Source organism: Pseudorca crassidens, chromosome 20, assembly GCF_039906515.1.
Source record: "Pseudorca crassidens isolate mPseCra1 chromosome 20, mPseCra1.hap1, whole genome shotgun sequence".
Lineage (NCBI taxonomy): Eukaryota > Metazoa > Chordata > Mammalia > Artiodactyla > Delphinidae > Pseudorca > Pseudorca crassidens.
In genome coordinates this window covers 16,890,788-16,908,149 of record NC_090315.1, presented here as the reverse complement: position 1 = coordinate 16,908,149, position 17,362 = coordinate 16,890,788, and the positions used below count along the sequence as shown (strand labels likewise).

Sequence of the window (17,362 nt, the reverse complement as noted above, 5' to 3'; positions counted from 1 at the left end):
ACCCAACACTTCACCGCGTGACCCCGTCCCTCTGCCCGTCCCCAGGGTTGGGACCCTCGACGCACACCTGCTCTGCGGGTGGGAACGCATGGAGCTTCCCGAGATTGCTTTAATAAATGAGGACAAAAGCATGCCTGTGCCTGTCTTCTCTCTCCCAGTGCCCCCAGAGCCCTGAGGCACACAAGGGCTCCAACCTCTAGCTCTCTCCACTCGCAGGACCCAAGAGTCAGGTCAGGATCCCCTGGTCCCTCCCGACCCCAAACCTAAGAGCCTCAGCGCCTAGCGCCCTCCTCATCCAGGCCCTCAGAAGTACCGTCCTCTGAAGGACACTGATTTCCTGTGGGGCGGGCCAGTGAACCAGAAGCTCCGCCCCTTACTCACAACATTGTGACGTGGCAGCAGCGACAACCTATGGGACGCGACGGCGCCGCAAAGCTGGGGGTGGGTGGCGGAAGCGTCAGTTGTCGCGTTTCACCGCTTCTCCCAACTGTTCTGCCGCGCCACTCGGTGGGGCGTCAGCTGTGTGAGCCCGCGGCCCAGCTGCTACCATGAGCCGGCACAGCCGGCTTCAGAGACAAGTTCTGAGTCTGTACCGCGAGTTGCTGCGCGCCGGGCACGGAAAGCCGGGCGCCGAGTCGCGGGTGCGGGCCGAGTTCCGGCAGCACGCCCGCCTGCCACGCTCCGACGTACTGCGCATCGAGTACCTGTACCGCCGCGGACGACGCCAGCTTCAGCTGCTACGCTCGGGTCACGCCACGGCCATGGGTGCCTTTGTGAGTACGCGGGGCCCGACTGAGGAGTCCCCCGGCGCGGGGGCCCCAGGGACCCCACCTGACGAAGGTGACGGCCCAAGGAGACCGCTGGACAGCATGGGGGTACCGAAGACCGCGCCGGATGGACGGTGACCGTCACCCGGTGGCTCAGGGGAACCGGGGGCCCGCCTGACTGCGTGGGGGGACCGGGGAACCGGCCTGATGGAAGGTGAGAGGTCTTGAGAGACCAGATCGACAGATTGGGGGAATTGAAGAGCCCTCCTGGCGACGTAGGGTGCGATGGCGAGAGATGCTCGACTTTGTCCGATGTATGGTAACGGGTCAAACTTACCCATGAGGGCTTGGGGCAGCCTGGGTCGCCGGCTGGCTGGACTGTCAAGCTGAGAGCTACTTACCCGAAGGCCTTGGGGAGCCAGGACGCCCCGCTGTTGGACAGAAAGAGACAGACACGCCCTTCTCTAGACCCGGGAGAACATACCACTCCTGGCTCCTCAAGGAGACTCCCTTCGTTGTAACTATGAGGAGAGCAGACTTTTTTGCTGAGGAGTTTGGGAAGATGCCCTGATGGCCGGTGAGAAGCCTGAAATCCCCTTAGAAAAATCTTTCGCCCATTGTGACAAACTAGGATCGATGAGGAAGCGGGTAGGGAGTCTCTCACCCCAGCTAATCAATTAAAGACCCCCTCAAGACCTCTACGTGATACTTCTGAGGAGGACTCCCGATTCCTGCCCCTTTCCCTGCTCAGGACTGTTGGACAAAAAGGCAATAAAATTGGGGATGTGCTTACTTCCCTGTTGGTGGTCTTAAAGATTTAATGTTTGGGGGGATTTTTGAAGAGGCACACACACACACACACACCAACTAGTGACCCTCTGGCAAGGGATGGGTGTGGGGAGCTGTCTTTTCCCCTCTGGAGCCCTCTAGAATGGCAGGTTGGTTGGAGCCGCATAGTTCTCTCTCCTGGGCAGATCCATGGAGGGGACCCAGCCTGGCTTGACCCCAAAGAAGCCCCAGTAGACTCCTTAATGGAGGGTAATGAGGCAGGAGAGGAATAGTGGAGCTGAGGAGACCTGGCTGGTAACCCCTGAGGTAGTAGTGGGGCCCTCAAACGTGGCTGAGGAGTCCAGCCTCAGCTACAAGCTGGGATTTTTGTTAGCAAGGCTGAGGGGTTGGGGAGGAGAGGCGGACCCAAAGGCCACAGGCATACCTCCCCCCATAGACCTGCCCTAGGTATTCTCTGGAGTACTGCACTTTGCAGCCCTCAGCTGTATTTGCACTGATGTCGGTTAAATAAGTGGAAAGCAGTTGAATGCAGTTGAGAGGAGGAGGAGGACCTCAGGAAAGGAGCCCAGGCCTCAGATCAAAGGTAGTACGGACAGAAGAGAAACACAGTCTCTGCCCCAATCCCAGTGGGGGAGGCAGGAACCCAAATAGTAATAAAGTTGGGGTGCAGTTTAAAGAATTATAAAGTATTTGCCAGAATGTAGGGATAGGCTTCCAAGCAGGGGGACCAGTGTGGGTAAAGGCCTGGAGAGGGCGAGGGGAGAAATGCTGGGCCCTGGAGTGCCCCAGAGCACAGGCTGTGCTGTTCACGCAAGTGACTTCTACTTCAGCTTTGTCTCTGGTTGGTGCTTGGCCTCCACGGCCATGTTCGTCTCTCTGCCTCAGTTTCTTTGGCCAGGGTGATGCTGTTAATCCTGGCCTGACTCCATTTTGGAGTAAAAGCCAAAGTCTTGAAAGTGGCTTAAGGGGTTAAGTCCTACCTATCCAGCCCCCATTACATTTCCCTCCTCTTCCTCTTGCTCACTCCTGGCTCCAAGATCTTGAGCCTTAATAAGCTCCAGGATGGGAGCTTCTGGCAGGGCTGCAGGCAATGATTGAGTTCTCACTGGGGCTGGGTATCCCGGTCAGGAAGGGAGACATTCACTTGGGTATTACAGAGGAATGGAGTTTGTCTGGTAGAGAGGATGAGGGAGGGGATTGCCTGATTTGAGGGAGGAGGTTGTAGGTGAGTGAGCAGTGATTAAGAGCATGGACCCTGGAACTGGAATGCCTAGGTTTGAATCGCAGTTTCAACACTTACTGATTACATGATCGGAGGCAAGTGATTTAACCTCTTTGTGCCTCAACACCCTTATCTGCAAAATGGGCATACTAATAGTGCCTCCCTCCTGTGGCTGTTATAATGATACAGTGAATTAAATACATGTGGCAGCAGGTGATGATGTCCCAACCCCACTTGTAGCTGCAGAGGAGGGTTCCCAAGAGGCAGCCAGCTTCCTGCTCTGAGCCCCTGCATCTCTGCTTCTCTGCTTGAGGGCTTTCGGGGAATTATGGGGGGTGGGTTAATACCCTTAGGAGCAAACTACAGCCTGTGGGGGACAGCAGTCACTGGATAAGTGCCTGTTGTCTGGTGGGACAAATGAAATGTGTTCTACAAGGTGCCTCCATGGGACTGAGCCCCAGTTGCTCACAGTGGCTATCACTCCATGAGCACGTTTTTTGATTTTACCCTGCCCTGTCTCACTCTCCCCACTCCCTAACTCCTGCCTCCTGGGATCACATCCCAAATAAACCACCTCACTTCAGTGCTGACGTTAAAGCCCCCCCGTTGGTAATCTCTGTGTCTGCTGCTGTGTTTTTCACTCTTCTAAGGCACAGGGTCAGTGCCTCTCAACCTGTCTGTTAAAAGAATCTCCTGATCTAAGAAAATTGCTATAAAGGACTTAAGGGGCTTGGAATAACTTGGAATATGGATTGTGGGTTAATAATAGACTTGAATTGAGTTTTTAAATTTCCTGATTCCAATAACTGTACTCTAGTTGTATAAAATCTGTACTTTTGATCTTAAGAACTATACACTGAAGTATTTAGGAATTAAAAGTATCATGTCTACAACTTACTCTCATATGGTTCCAAATTATGTGCACATATATATTAGTGAGAGTGTGAATGGTGAAGCCCATGGGGTAAAGTGTTAACATTTTATGTGAATGTGGGTAAAGGGTATATGGGGGTTTGTTGTACTCGTCTTAAAGCTTTTCAGTAATTTGAAACAAAACAAAAAGTTACAAAAAAGACAATGGTCATATCACTGGTCATTCCTCTTTGGGCACCAGAGATCTTCACACAGAGGATACATTTTTACAAGAGATTTGAGAAGAGTAAAGCCTGCATCTTCTGAGACTTTATAAATCTCTCATGCATACCTTCTTCGCAGATTTAACAATCAATTTAAATTAAATTTCTGACCTTTGAAATAATAACATCTGCTCTCCCTTACAGATTCTGATCTCCACCCTATTGGGAGTGATGGGTCACTAGAATATGTTCCTGTCTTGGGTCACAAGCTCAGTGGTCCCAAAGGGGCGACCAGGTGCATGAGGTGGCCCAGTGGGGCCTTGGGGAATTCTGGGAAACTCACAGTACCTGATGAGGATGAGGAGCCAGCCACACCCTCAAATTCCCAGCACTCCTGCTGAGCTCCCTCCCTCAAATAGTGACATCCTAGGCGTAAGTGATGTAGAGGAATGACTAGAATTTTTTTTATAGTAGTAAGAGCGTTGTGATTGGATTTTTTGCGGGGGTGTGGGGGGGGGGGCACACGCAGCACAGCTTGTGGGATCTAAAGTTCCCCGACCAGGGATCGAACCCGCAAGCTCGGCAATGAAAGCATGGAGTCTTAACCACTGAACCGCCAGGGAATTCCGTGATTAAATTTTAAAACAGAATCGATCTTCTGGAGATGGTCCATGAATTGCTGGTGAATAGAAAGGTACAATGTCTAGAATTGACTTCAAAGTAGTAATCTAGGAAGAGGGGAGTGAGCACCTGGGAGCATTAAACGGGATTGGCCCTGAGTTGATAATATTTGGAGCCAGTGATGAGTTCACAAGGACTTGTAATGCTATTCTTTCTCCTTTTGTACAAGTTCAAAAATTATCAGAATGAAAGCTGACACAACAAAAGCCCCTCCAGTGCCCATCTTACTCAAACTAGAAGTCCTCACTGTGGTCCACAAGGCCTCACCTGATCTGGCCCTACTGCCTCTCTCACCTTACCTCCTTCCATTCTCGCACTCCAACCACACTGGCTTTCCCACACGCCAGGCACACTTCTACCTCAGGGCCTTTGCACTTGCTGTCCCCTCTACCTAGAATGCTCTTCCTCCAGGCCTGTACTGTCCAGTATGGTATCTGGGAAGTACCTGTGACTTGAGCATTTGAAATGTGATTAGTGCAACTGGGGAATTTTTTTTAACTTTATAAATTTTAAGTAACTTAAAATTTTAAACTGTAGCAGTGTAAAATATTTTGTCATTAAACACAGCTGTATTGTTTTGGTAGCACTACATTTCATTTTATGCGTTGAAAATTAAGCATCTGAACTGAGATGTGCTATAAAGTATAAAACACATACCAGACTTCAAAGACTTAGTAAGAAAAAAGGATTGTAAAATACCTCATTATTTTTATATTGATTACATATCGAAATGATAATATTTTGGATATGTTGCATTAGAGTATAAATTAAATTAAAATTAATTTCACCTGTTTCTACGGTTTTACTGTGACAGCTAGGAAATTTAAAATTATATTTGTGGTTCACATTATATTTCTGTTGGACAGCACCCCTCTAGGAGTCCCCCTGGTTTGTGTTCTCACTGCAATTTGGTATAATGACTTAATTATAGCATAATGATATAATTGTCTCCCTGATTCTTTCTTCAACCATCCTAATTGTACCCCTCCCCCTTTGCCTTTTCCCACATTAGTTTTCTCCTTAGCACTTAACCACTCTCTGACCTGTTATGTATTTTACCTGTTTCTTTTACTTACTGTTGCTTTCTCCCACTAGAATGTCAGCTCCACAGGGACCAGGATTTTAGCCTGACTTGTTCACGATCATAGCCCTGCTCTTTGACCAGGACCTGGTTCATAGCAGACTCAGTCAATATTAAATGAATGAATGAATGAATGAATGGCATGGATTTGCTCCATTACCCAATCGGTTGGGTCAATATTGCCAAGACTCTGCCTGTCCCATTTGCTGGTAAGCCCAGGAACACCATGCCTCCTCAGGGACAGGACCTGGCCTGGCATTTGAAACAGAACAGATCTACGTTTGCATCCTGACTTCTCCCCGAACTTGGAGTCACTCCCAGAATCTGCTGCTTCCTGCCGCCTTCCCTCAGTGTCCATCCCCCCTTCTGGTGACAGCTCCCTGATTTTTTTTGGAGAACAACTTCTTCCCGTTTTCAGTACACGTGGTTCCGTCAAGGCTGACTGCAGCCCCCAGTGAGGTATGTGACACTGGCTTTGGGTCCTTGGCTGGAACTGTAAGGGAAGAGTAACTCTCCTATTGGCTGCTAAATTGGTGGGATGTAGGCTTGGAGGTTTTGAGGGCCACTCTGGCGATCACTTGCATAAGAGTGAAGCCAAAACAGAGGAAAGAACTGAGCCTCTGGATCCAGCTGTGCTTATAGTCCTGAACTTTTCAGTTACCCACGAAAACAAATTCCCATTTCTTTTTAAATCAGTGCGGATTTGGCTTCAGTCACTTGCTCCCTGTGTGGCCTCAGGCTGGTGGCTTCCCGTCTAGAGCCTCAGTTTCCCATTCTGTTAAGCGGGGCCACATCATCAGGTGGTTGTGAGAATTAAAGGAGAAGGGATCTGTCTTAAGTGCACATCCAGGAGCCTAGCACAGGGCTTCTGCCTCTGTTCTTGAGTCCGGTTCTGCTCTACCCCTTGTCCTGATACCTTAAGCTCTGGGGAGAGGATGAGCTTAGACACCTGGGGCTGGGGACTGGACTTCAGGACTGAAGCCTGGCAATTCAGCATGATGACCTGGGAGAAGGGGGCTTTCACAGTCGTGCATCAGTGATGGCCAGCCTGGGAGCCCACCATGTGGAGTGTTTGAACAGAGCACGTGGATGAATGCAGGTCAGGGGCTATAGCAAGTGCTGTCGGCAACCCAGCACCAACATCACCTGCACCCCTCCTGCACACCTGCACCCCTCTAGCATCCTGTAGCAAGCACCTGTGCCTCTTGGCCTGAGGGTCGTTTACAGGCAGGAGAGGCTGGAAGTGCTGGGGAGTTAATATCTCTAGGAATAATCCTTAACCAATGAAAGATGGGAGCTGGTACATATATGCCACAACTTCTTCACCTCTTGGGTGGGACAACTTTGAGTGTGTCTCACAGTCTCCCAGAGGTCCCTAGGGGGATGGCACTCTAGGTGCCCAGAGCAGCAACCAGCTCATTAACTCCTTTCCATGGTTCACTTCCCATTCCCCTATCCATTTGCCTAGGATCAACTCCCTAAAAAACTACCTGTGCTTGAATCTTTGTCTCAGGGTCTGGGGGAAGCCAACCCAAGATGGGCTGATTCAGTTCCATGTTCTGTGCTCAAGGCAAAGGGATCTGTGGAGGGGGCTGTCCAGATGTACCAGGGCCATACCCAAGATTCTCAGTACTCAAGCACCCAATATCCCCACATATCCTGCTATAGACTGAATGTTTGTGTCCCCTCAAAATTCATATGTTGAAATCCTAACCCCCAAAGTGATAGTATTAGGAGGTGAGGCCTTTGGGAGGTGATTAGGTCATGAGGATGGAGCCCTCATGAAAGGGATTAGTGCCCTTATAAAAGAGACCCCCAGAGGATTCTCTGCCCCTTCTTCTATGTGCAGATACAGTGAAAAGACAGCCGTCTATGAAGCAGGAAGTGGGTCCTCATCAGACACTGAATCTACAGGCACCTTGATCTTGGACTTTACAACCTCCAGAACTGTGAAAAATCAATTTCTATTGTTTATAAGCCACCAGTCTATGTTATTTTGTTATAGCAGCCCGAACAGACTAAGACACATCCTTTGACAGTGACCATTTATTACATATGTCTGGACTGTGTAGTCAGATTGGGGGAGGACCATTGACATAGCTGAGCACCAGGTAAGGTGTCCTGGCCAGTCGGGCAGGAGAGCAGCAGGAGTCCCCTGACATGGGCAGGAGCAATGTGGCACCCACCAGCAGAAGGAAAAGGAGGAGGAGGAGGAAGGTCAGGGGCCGCCTGGATGCAGGAGTGGGGGATCTGCAAAGGGAAATGCAGTGTTCAATGTATGGGTGGGCTGCCACCATAAGCCCTACCCCCACAACCCCAGACCCATCTCCCAGGCATCTCACCCAGGGTCTACCTCCAGCATCACATCCTGGACATTGGGAGATGCTTGCCTCATCTTGTCCTAAAGGTAGAGAGCAGCCAGCAGTAGAATGGGTGGAAGTGATATTTAATGTGGTCTTTACCTTACTCCCACAGACCTACAGAGCTGGGCTTATTTCTCCTCCTTTCCTAGCACTCCCTCCATCCCCAAGACCCCACATGGACTTGGAATATCTCCAGGTATAGTGGATGTCTGTCAGTGCCTGCCCTCCAAACAGTCTCCCTTTTCCTGGTAACAGTGGTTCAATTTGGGGAGAAGGGTATCATACCTCCCTACTTTCCTGAACTCAAAACTCCACCTCCATGGTTAGGCATGTGACCCAGATCTGGCCAACCAGAGCCCTCCATCAGCTTGGCTACTGTGATTGGTTCAGGGTGTAGGCCATGACCCAAGCTGGGGAAGCAGAAGTCAGCCCTAGGACTTGGCTGCCGTAGGTCAGTGGCACTCTCTCCTCCTGGGGTGGGTAAGCCAGTGGGAAGTGAGTGTGTAGCTGCTGGGGCAGCCATTTTGCTAGAAGGACTCCACCTTGGAGAAGTAGAGCCCAAGACAGGGAGGGACTGAGCCCTGACAGTATTTGAGGTCTTGAATTCAACACCACCTGGACTTTTCAGTTACATGAAAAAAAACAGCATCCTCTTTTTTGTGTGTAATTCAATTTGGGTCGGGTTGCTGTCACTTGCCGTCAACATTCCTGAGTGATACACCTGGCCGAGGACCAACTCACCTGAGACTTCCGGAGCAGGGACCGTCTTCGGTGACCTGTTAAGTGTTTCCGGTGGCTGAGGCCTGACATGAGCATGTCCTGTGGGGAGAGAGAGGAGTGGGGTCCTTGGAGAATCAGTGACAAAGAGACATAAAGTTGGGGAAGGGTCACAGAGATTAGATTCTGTGGGAAGAGAGAGATCTCAGGGAGAGACGAAGAGAGGGGCAGAGCCAAAGAAACCAAGAGAAGAGAGACATTATTTATTCATTCATTCAACAAATATTTAATGAGCATCTGTTACATGCCAGGTGCTATTCTAGGAGCTGGGGACACTGTGAGCATGGAAACAGGCAAAGTCCTGGCGTCCATTGAGTTTATATTCTAGTAGGAGAGAGAGAGACCATAAGTTAATAAATGTATAATGTCAAGATGTGGTAAGTGCTGTTAGGAAATAAAATAAGAGGATAAGGAGTGATAATGTTTGGAGGCCAGGGCAGGCCTCTCTGAAGAGGTAACATTTGAGGAGAGACTGGATGGAATGAAGTGAGGAGGTGAGCTCGGTGTGCCTCTGGGGGCTTCGAGATGGGAGTGTATTTGGAATATTTGAAGAGCCAGGAGGCTAGCGTGGCTGTGGTGGGGTAAATGAGGGGGAGAGTGAGAGGAAATAAGGAAATAAATATAGGTACAACAGAGACACCTGGAGGCCAAGAGAGGCAGAGGGATGAGGGAGGAGACCACTGAGACACCAAAAGCAAAAGAGACACCGGGAGAGACAGAGCCATGAAGACCTCCTCGAAAGGGAAAAAGGCCCTGCTAGGAGACACACAGAGGGTCCCTTGGGTGCCTGGGGGGAGGTGACCCCACCTGCTCTCACCTCAAGGCTTTGTCCCCTGCCCTGGGGCCCCCTGCGGCCACACAGCTCACAGGGAGTCCCTGGTGTCCAGGCTGTCCTTTGCCCCAAAGGCCCGAGGCCCCCAACGTCCCCCGCCGGGTCCCACTCCAACTCTGCGGGAGTGGGGAGGCTACTGGGTGCCCAGGGCCCCCAGACCCCACCAGGTCCTGGCCCGTCTGAGTCCCCCTCGACCTCCAAGTCCTGCTCCAGTGTGCTGGCCTCCTCAAACACCTGGTCAGAGGACAGAGGTCATGAGGGTTGGGATCGGCGCCTGCGCCAGGGACCGCCAGGGTGGGCCATACCAGGCTGTAGCTGACCAGCTGGGCCTGCAGCCGCCACAGCTGCCGGAGGATGCTGTCTCGGTGGGCTCTGAAGGCCCTTAGGACCTGCTCCAGGGATGCCCGGGCCTGAGGCTCACTCCGCTGTGCCAGCCCCTCACCGAACACCAGCAGTGCATCTAAACGCTCAGCTGCCCCACGCAGGTCTGCCTGTAGGGCCTGGGTACACATGGTTGGACATCACCAACACCACACCAGCCCATCCCCACCCCCCGCCTCCATACACACACAGCAGGGGCACCAGAGACCTGAGACCTGGAGTCACTATCCCCACCCCCTCTGCCATCCAGACACCTGGAACATGGAATAAACCCATTTCCCACCCTGGGAAGCTGGCACCCACTCCTGAGGCCCTGCCCACCCTCCCACGTTTTGGCTTCCCACTGCTCACCTGCAGCTGGACCATCCTGCTCTGGGCTGATGCCCAGGGCCCCAGGCCTTGCTCCAGGTCCTGCAGCCGGAGGCCCAGCCCCAAAAGGCAAAGATGCAGGCTGTCCTGCTCAGCCTCTAATCCCCAGCCAGAGATGGGGCGCTGGGGAACACAGGGGGCTGAGTCAGAGCCAGTGAGCCAACCAAGGCCTGGCCCGCACCCATTGCACCCAGGCTCCTGCCCTCTGGGTGCTTCTCTGCAGCAGAGTCCATCTCTGGGTCTGCACCAGGGTTGCTCCCACCTAGAGAAACTTCCCAGTGGAGCCAGGCCTGAGAACCTCTAGTTCAAATTCTCCAGGTTTTCAAGGCTCCTAGAAACTTGTACGTATAGGGCCTGGGGCTCTGGAGAGGGAGAGGGTGATGGAGCTGGATAGCCCCACGAGGAATGGGGCTACGCCAGGGCCAATGATGAAAGAATTCTCTCTCAGTTGGTAAAATACTGAATAGTGATAGTTAAAGAATCATTGTCTAGAGCATCCCTCCCCACACAGATGCCCAACATTTTTCCAGAATCATCACTTCATCCCCGGTGTGGAAGCCAGATCCTGGGAGACAGACAGGAAGTAGGGACTGGCACAGGGGCCTAGTTCACCTCAGCTCACCTCACGGTGTTTGGCCCCAGCCGAGTCCTCATGAGAAGGGGGCGTTGGCAATCTGGGGAGGCCAGCAGCAAGTTCAGTGCCCCTCGGCCCACCCTGGAAGGGCTCGGGAGGGTCCAAGGAGTCCTGCCCCAGCTTCTGGGCCTGTTCTGACCTGGGATGGTGGTGGTGGGGGGGGCATTGACAGGCCCCTGGGTGAGCCTAGGTGCCCATTATCCACCCTACCCTACCCCTGTCCCCAGTTACCTCTCTCATGTCCCCAGGTGATCTTAGCTACAATACCTCCTACCCTCAAAAGGCCCCTGCTACTGCCTCCACCCTTTGGGGACCACAGTTTCAAAAGCCCCAGCTCGTACCTGATTCTCTCCTCTCCAGAGGCGGAGCAGATGGTGCATCCAGATGTGTTCAGTTCCCTAGGGGCTCCAGGCGGGTGGCTGAAGGGCTCTGAGGGGGGTGTAGGGCCCAGGCGTGGGGGCAGGGCCATACTGGGGAGCCTGAGGACAGAGAGTCAGTGAGTAGAAGCCCTTTTCCTATCCTCCCAGACTTCCTCAGTAGGACTCACCCAGGCCTGAGGCAGCCAGAAGCCCAGGGGCAGGCTCAGCTCCACCTCTTTCTAGGAGGAACCTGGACCCAGGTAATTTGATGCCCAGCTCAGGTGATAGTAGCACCACTTAACTCCTTCCTCCCCAGCAGACCAGTAGCTGAACCTCCCAAGCTCACCCCACCCACCTAAGGGGTTTCCAGATATAACCCTGCCCCTCAAGAGCCCTGGGTTCTTCTCCACTCTGTGACCCGAACATCTGACCTCGGCAGCCCACACCATCCATCTAAGGTCCCGGACGCAGCGCCCCTCAGGAACCCAAACATCTGGCCCCCCACCCCCAAATGTCCAAAACCAGAGTAAGATTGTTTTGTTGGTGGTTTATTTGGAATGGGGCCTTTTCCTGTGGTTCCCTCACAGGTACTGGGAAAATAACCCGGGGGGAACCGCCTCTGCCCACAGGGAGCCAGCAGTCCAGAGCAGGTGAGAGCTCGGGAATCCGAGCGGGTCCTGGGTCCTGGCGTCACTTGCTGAGCAGGAGGCCAGCGCGCAGCACGCGGGGTACGCGGCGGATGGTCAGCGAGACGCGGGTGCCGCGGACCAAGCGGGCTCCAGCTTGCGCCGAGGGGCAAGCGGCTGCGTTGCGCGGCAGGGAGGCGGCGTCGAGCGCGTCTACGCTGGCGGCTGCGATGCCGTGGAGGAGGCGCGTGTAGGCGGTGCCACGGAGCACCAGCAGGCTGCGCGGTTCAAGCAACAGCGAGGTGGCCGGCCGGGGCGGGGGCCGGGGCTGCGGGGCGGGTTGAAGGTTAGCGGGTCCCCAGAAGTTAGGAGTGGGGTGGGCGAGAGGTCAGCGGGTTTGGGGGTTCAGGGGGCGAGGGTCAGCGAGTCCCAGGGGCAAAGGCTGAGGGGCAAGTGTGCTCCTAGGGATCGAGGCTTTGGAGTGAAAATCCCGCGGGGGCCAGGGCCAGGGCCAGGGCCGGGCTTCCAGGGAAGTGGAGACGGGGTGCTGGTGGGGTGTCAGCAGCCCCTCGGCAGGGACTAGGCTGCAGATGGGGGTGTCTAAGGGCCTAAGGGAACTGCAGCTGGGCTCTGCAAGGAGCTGGGGCTGGGACCGAGGGATCAGTGGTCCCAGGAAACTGAGTGGAACTGGGCTGAGGACTTGGCTGAAGCCAGAAAGGGAGGAAGAGATGAACAGGTGTGGTCTGGGAGGATGTGCGGATATCAGGATGTTTTGAGGACACCAGCAGAGTGGGAGGGGGTGTCAGTGCATCTAGGAGCGTGTAGGATTAAAAAGGGCAGCCGTAAGGAGCAGTTGGTGTCAGGGTGTCCAGGGAGTTTCTGTGTCCAGGGGGTGTCAGACATACAGCAAAGAAAGAGGTCAGGGAAGCTGCTGTCATGAGCAACACAGAGGGGAGGCAGGATATCTGGGGGCCCTTGAGCAGCAAGTCATGTGTTGAGGTGCCAAGGAGAATCTGGGGGTGTCCTGCATGACAGATCACATTATTGGAGGGGGAGGTAGGAAGTCAGTGTTGGGGTGCCTGTGCAGTGGCCACTGAAAGGGTGTCTGGCAGGATGCCAGCGACAACCCTGAGTGGCTGGTGTTGGGGTATCTGAGGATGTCCGTGTCTGTTGGAGAACTGGGGAGCCCTGCATGCGGTACTGGAGCGCTCTGAATGTATGGAGCCAGGGGATCTGTAGGCTGTCAGGGTATTCATTCAGCAGATGGGGGTATTGGGGTACCCGTGGATATCATGATTTCTAGGGCACCCTGCAGGCAGATGGGCTGGGCATCTGGGCGGATGTGGGTGCCCTCCATGAGGGGACAGAGGAAGATGTCTGGAAGGGTATCAGGGGTACCCCGCAGGCAGGTGGGATTGGGGCCTCTTAGAGGATATGGGGTGTCAGAGTGCCCACAAGCAGCTGGGGCAACGTCTCAGGGCCCACCTGCTCTGTAGGGTCATCGTCCTCTGGCTGCCGAGGCTCGTAGAGGTCCAGCATGGTGTGGGAGCCCAAGCTGATGGTGCTGACAGTCGGGTAGTACAGTGGCCCATCCTCGTGGGGCTGGGGAGTGGGTACCAGGGCTGGACAGGGCAGGAGTCCACACACCCCCACCCTCAGGTGAAAGCGGGGCTCCCCAGCTGGGTACAGGGAGGTGAGTGTTTGGTTGGGGTATGTGGCTGCTTAATGAGAGTGGATGTGGGTCGACAGGATGCCCTGCCCCATGATGGATCCGAGGTCTGGGGGTCGGGGTGAGAGTGTGGTTACCATGATGCCCTCCCCAGGCAGATACTGGTTCACAAGGACGTGGTTGGCTGGGAGACCCCCAAAAAGGCTGAGGTCAGACACTTTGTCCACGTAACGCTGGAGCCACGGTGGCAGCCGCTCAGGAACCATCCCCCGGGGATGGGGGAGCCCACCTGGGGGAGGGAAGTGGGGTGCTGAGGGCACCCAACAAGGAGCTCTGGCATGTGGAGCCCCCATTAGGGATATCCCAGTGGTTGGTAGCACTCTGACCTCCTCGGGGACCCCTAAATCTTTGGAGATCACCACCACTGACTTCTCCAAACCCCTAGAGATACCCTCCAACTCATCAGGAAATCCCTAAGCCCTCAGGACCTCCACTGACCCCTGAGAATCCTCCTGGCCCTTGGGACCCCTTGAACCCTCAAGGACCTCCCCCCGGCACCCTGACGCCTCAATGTCCTGAGACTATCCAACCTGAGCTGCCTACCCCAGTCCCCAGCCCTAAATCACCCATGCCCACAGCCGGAGACACTTACCCCAGTTCTGTAACTTCCTCCCGGAGAGCTGGGTCCACTTTGGTTTTGGGGCATTGAAGACCTGGGAGGTGGGAAGGGGGTCAGTCCTTTTCCAGGACCACCCTCTCTGATTCTCCCACCCAGGCCAACATAGGGGTTTTCACCTAGGGTGGAAATGGGTCATCTCAGTGTCTGTGGGATCATTCTCCGAGACAGTGTTCCCAGGATTTTGTTCTTGCCCTTTCCCCTGTGGAGGCCGCTGGCCTCAAAGCCCCTCTGTGTCTAGGGATTGAGGGAGGGAACCAGAGCTACCCAATCAGGGTCTGAGTCTACTCAGAGCTCTGGGCTGGGTTGGGCTCTTTCAGCCCAGCAAACAGTCTGCACTCTGTAATTTCGTGATTCCTGGGCTATCTCAGCACAGTCTGAGTCCTGGAACCTCCTTGTTCCTCTTGCCTGGGGGAGAAAACGTGCTCAACTGGGCTATTCAGTATAACCAAGAGAGTACGTTGAAAATTCTCCACTGCCAAGACCCCAAGGGTCTAAAAAGGGTTATCTCAAAAAGTCTAAGAAATCTCCTTACTTCCTTCATTGTTATGGGGCTGGAAGCGGCTGTCTCAGTATGAGAGTCTGAGTTTTGGAGCTAACTCATTCCTGGGACTCAAACTAGACAGGACTAGTTGGGATAGCACAGGGAAGATCTGTGCTCTATAACCAAGGCTCTGGGGCTGCAAAAGGCTATCCCAGTGCACAGACTCTGAGCTTTGTAAAATTCTCCTTTCCCCAGACCTTAAGAATAGAGTACAGACTGGGCTATCTAACACAGGTGGTCTGTGCTTGGTAACCTTGTTCCCAAGACTCTGGGTCTATGCTGAGCTATCAGCACAGGGAAGCGTTTAACATTCTGAGGCCTGGGTTATCTCAGCACAGAAATCTGAACACTGTAAATTCTTCATTCCCCAAATCTCAAGGGAGTGAACTGGGCTACCTCAGCCTATGTTATAACCTCCTTCTCTCTAAGGTAGCCGGATAGGGCTGTCTTAGTACAGGGAGTCTTAGCTCCATAATAACCACCACCTTTCTAAGAATCAGTTTGGGGGGTTCCCTGGTGGTCTAGTGATTCGGTACTTTCATTGCCATGGCCCAGGTTCAATCCCTAGGGGAATGAGATCCCACAAGCCACGTGGCGTGGCCAAAAAAAAAAAATCAGTTTGGTTTCCCCTAAGCTTCCTGGGAAAAGCCCTTTCTGACAGGCCCCAGCAGGTGCTGAGAAAGGAATAGGGAAGGTGGTGAGGGATGGGTGCCAGGTGGCACTCTCCCTCCTGCAAGAATCCTCACTGTGACCTTTCGGGCTCTCCTACGAGAACTGGGGGTTGAAGAGGTTCTGGGAAGAGGGGATAAACAGGTCACCTGTCGAAGCAAATACTCCTCCTCTTCCTTGGAGATGAAGTCAGGGACATAGTAGATTACAGGTGGTGCCTAGGATAGAGAGATCCCCCCTGAAGGTGTGACCTTTGGACCCACACAGGAATGCTGCCATCCATGAGCAGCCCCTCCTCTGGAGCGTAGCTCAGGATGTCCCCAGACAGGGCAGGGCCTTAAGTCGAGGGACCAATGGCTATTTGGGGGATGGGGAGGTGGGGTGAGGGTAGGGCTAGACCCTGAGGGTAAGGATGAATTGAGAGGGAGGGGGCAGTCCCAGCCCACAAACCCAGGAGTCAGCCTGCCTATCCCCACTCTATCTCCCGCCCTCTAGTTCCCACCTTCACCCTCTGCACCCCCGGTCCTGACAACCTGCTCCACCCTGAATGGTTCCAGAGCTGGAACCCTGGCGTCCTGATCCTCCATTGACATCAAGTCCGTGTACCCGGTCATTCCTGTGGGGAGGGGAGAACATGCTGAAATCACCAAGCCTCCCACCCGCAGACTGTGATCCAGCTTTCTGGTCTCATCATGGGCCAGGGCCTCACCTCAGCCCTCTAGTGAAACTCACTTGGTTTCGAAAACCTAGATGTCCTCAGCATCTCAAAAGCCACACAGTGCACCCGTAGGCTCCCTGCCCAGACACAATGAGCACACACAGTACTCCCCTCAGACTCCGTCCACCAAATACCCATCAAACTACACGTCTGCCGTCTCAAGCCTCTACAGAGAACAGCCTCAGACTCCACTGGGAGCCTTTCTTAAGAGCTCCACGCATATCCCCCAGGGCTGCACCCCAGACCCCCTTTTAACACCTTCATTTGAGACCTCATCCTAAAAACTTCAGACCTGCAATCCCGAGCCCGGCTCTCTAACAATATTCGAGGTCCTCATAGACCCTCCTCCCGCCTCAAGCCTTTTCAGACGCCCCATTCTGAGCACGCTTGTGCCCCCAATCTAAGCTTCCTCAGACACATCCATTTTCAGTCTCCTTGTATCCTCCCCACTCTAGACTCCCCTCAAGACTTCTCTTCCCGAGCGCCCCTTCCCTGCAGCCCCCTTGGACCTTTGACCCTGAGCCTGACCCCTCTCACACCTTCCCTCCCTGAACCCCTTGGTTCCCCCGACTCTGTCTTCTAGAACCCCACACTTTTAGCTTCCTCGGACTCCCATCTGAGCTTCCCCGGATCCCCACTCTCAGCCCTCTTGGACCCCCATCTCCGCCCTCGGCGCCCCAAACTGACCGTCCACCAGTGACCCCTCCAAAATCCAAATTCAACACCCCCATTCCCTTCCCAGCCACTTCCTACCCACATGGCCGACGCAGGAATTCTCAGACCAATGGGAATTCTCAAAGGCTCTAAGGCTCCTCCTTCCACCCAATCGGCGCTCTCACACACTGTTGTTCCGCCCCCTCGCCCTCCTTCGGTGACAGGCTGTGCCTCCCGGCCTCTGAGCCACTGGGGCCCCTTCAGAGACGGGTCTTCGTTTGGCATCGACCAATCAGAGCTCCAGAATCGAACCTGTCCACGCTGCGGAGAGCCCAGAAAGGAGGGGCAGCCGTGGCGGCACAGGAAAAACGCGATGGTTGGAAGGACTCCCCGCAGGTTAGGCCATCCTATATAAAGCCGCAGGGATGCGCGACTGCTGTACCCAGCAAGGGTACGGAGGCAGGGCCGTAACTCC

The 17,362-nt window shown here is 54.0% G+C and overlaps 3 protein-coding genes across 19 annotated transcripts; 1 reads left to right on the top strand and 2 right to left on the bottom strand.

Moving 5' to 3' along the window:
• The first annotated feature begins 426 nt into the window (after positions 1 to 426).
• On the top strand, positions 427 to 1,559 carry SDHAF1 (succinate dehydrogenase complex assembly factor 1). The gene has a single exon (XM_067720368.1). The coding sequence runs from the start codon at positions 549 to 551 to the stop codon at positions 903 to 905; it is 357 nt and encodes a 118-aa protein (XP_067576469.1). The 5' UTR covers positions 427 to 548; the 3' UTR covers positions 906 to 1,559.
• A 6,088-nt stretch (positions 1,560 to 7,647) lies between these two features.
• On the bottom strand, positions 7,648 to 11,714 carry SYNE4 (spectrin repeat containing nuclear envelope family member 4). 6 transcript variants are annotated; one of them, XM_067720290.1, is made up of 8 exons: positions 11,314 to 11,714; positions 10,961 to 11,111; positions 10,321 to 10,461; positions 9,894 to 10,088; positions 9,564 to 9,822; positions 8,721 to 8,824; positions 7,959 to 8,017; positions 7,648 to 7,866 (listed from the first exon to the last, which is right to left on the bottom strand). In XM_067720290.1, the coding sequence occupies exons 1-8, from the start codon at positions 11,439 to 11,441 to the stop codon at positions 7,689 to 7,691; spliced, it is 1,215 nt and encodes a 404-aa protein (XP_067576391.1). In that variant the 5' UTR covers positions 11,442 to 11,714; the 3' UTR covers positions 7,648 to 7,688. The 6 variants fall into 6 exon arrangements, with proteins under 6 accessions (XP_067576391.1, XP_067576385.1, XP_067576387.1 ...); XM_067720284.1 differs by having other exon boundaries at positions 8,721 to 8,798; positions 9,574 to 9,822; XM_067720286.1 differs by having other exon boundaries at positions 8,721 to 8,798; positions 9,574 to 9,822; positions 9,909 to 10,088.
• Positions 11,715 to 11,863: 149 nt separating this feature from the next.
• On the bottom strand, positions 11,864 to 17,037 carry ALKBH6 (alkB homolog 6). 12 transcript variants are annotated; one of them, XM_067720313.1, is made up of 7 exons: positions 16,991 to 17,037; positions 16,049 to 16,131; positions 15,665 to 15,733; positions 14,279 to 14,339; positions 13,764 to 13,936; positions 13,443 to 13,559; positions 11,864 to 12,285 (listed from the first exon to the last, which is right to left on the bottom strand). In XM_067720313.1, the coding sequence occupies exons 2-7, from the start codon at positions 16,127 to 16,129 to the stop codon at positions 12,022 to 12,024; spliced, it is 765 nt and encodes a 254-aa protein (XP_067576414.1). In that variant the 5' UTR covers positions 16,130 to 16,131; positions 16,991 to 17,037; the 3' UTR covers positions 11,864 to 12,021. The 12 variants fall into 12 exon arrangements, with proteins under 12 accessions (XP_067576414.1, XP_067576413.1, XP_067576412.1 ...); XM_067720312.1 differs by having other exon boundaries at positions 16,987 to 17,035; XM_067720311.1 differs by having other exon boundaries at positions 16,921 to 16,993.
• Between the last annotated feature and the right edge of the window lie 325 nt (positions 17,038 to 17,362).

Coding starts and splice junctions, on each gene's coding strand:
- SDHAF1 (XM_067720368.1), top strand. CDS start 549: ATGAGCCGGCACAGCCGGCTTCAGAGACAAGTTCTGAGTCTGTACCGC.
- ALKBH6 (XM_067720308.1), bottom strand. CDS start 16,371: ATGGGTATTTGGTGGACGGAGTCTGAGGGGAGTACTGTGTGTGCTCAT. Junction 14,340..15,664: donor AGGAGTATTTGCTTCGACAG/GTGACCTGTTTA, acceptor CCCACCTCCCAG/GTCTTCAATGCCCCAAAACC. Junction 13,937..14,278: donor GAGGAAGTTACAGAACTGGG/GTAAGTGTCTCC, acceptor GGGTGCCCTCAG/CACCCCACTTCCCTCCCCCA.
- SYNE4 (XM_067720290.1), bottom strand. CDS start 11,441: ATGGCCCTGCCCCCACGCCTGGGCCCTACACCCCCCTCAGAGCCCTTC. Junction 11,112..11,313: donor TCTGGAGAGGAGAGAATCAG/GTACGAGCTGGG, acceptor CCACCATCCCAG/GTCAGAACAGGCCCAGAAGC. Junction 9,823..9,893: donor AGCTGGTCAGCTACAGCCTG/GTATGGCCCACC, acceptor TCCTCTGACCAG/GTGTTTGAGGAGGCCAGCAC.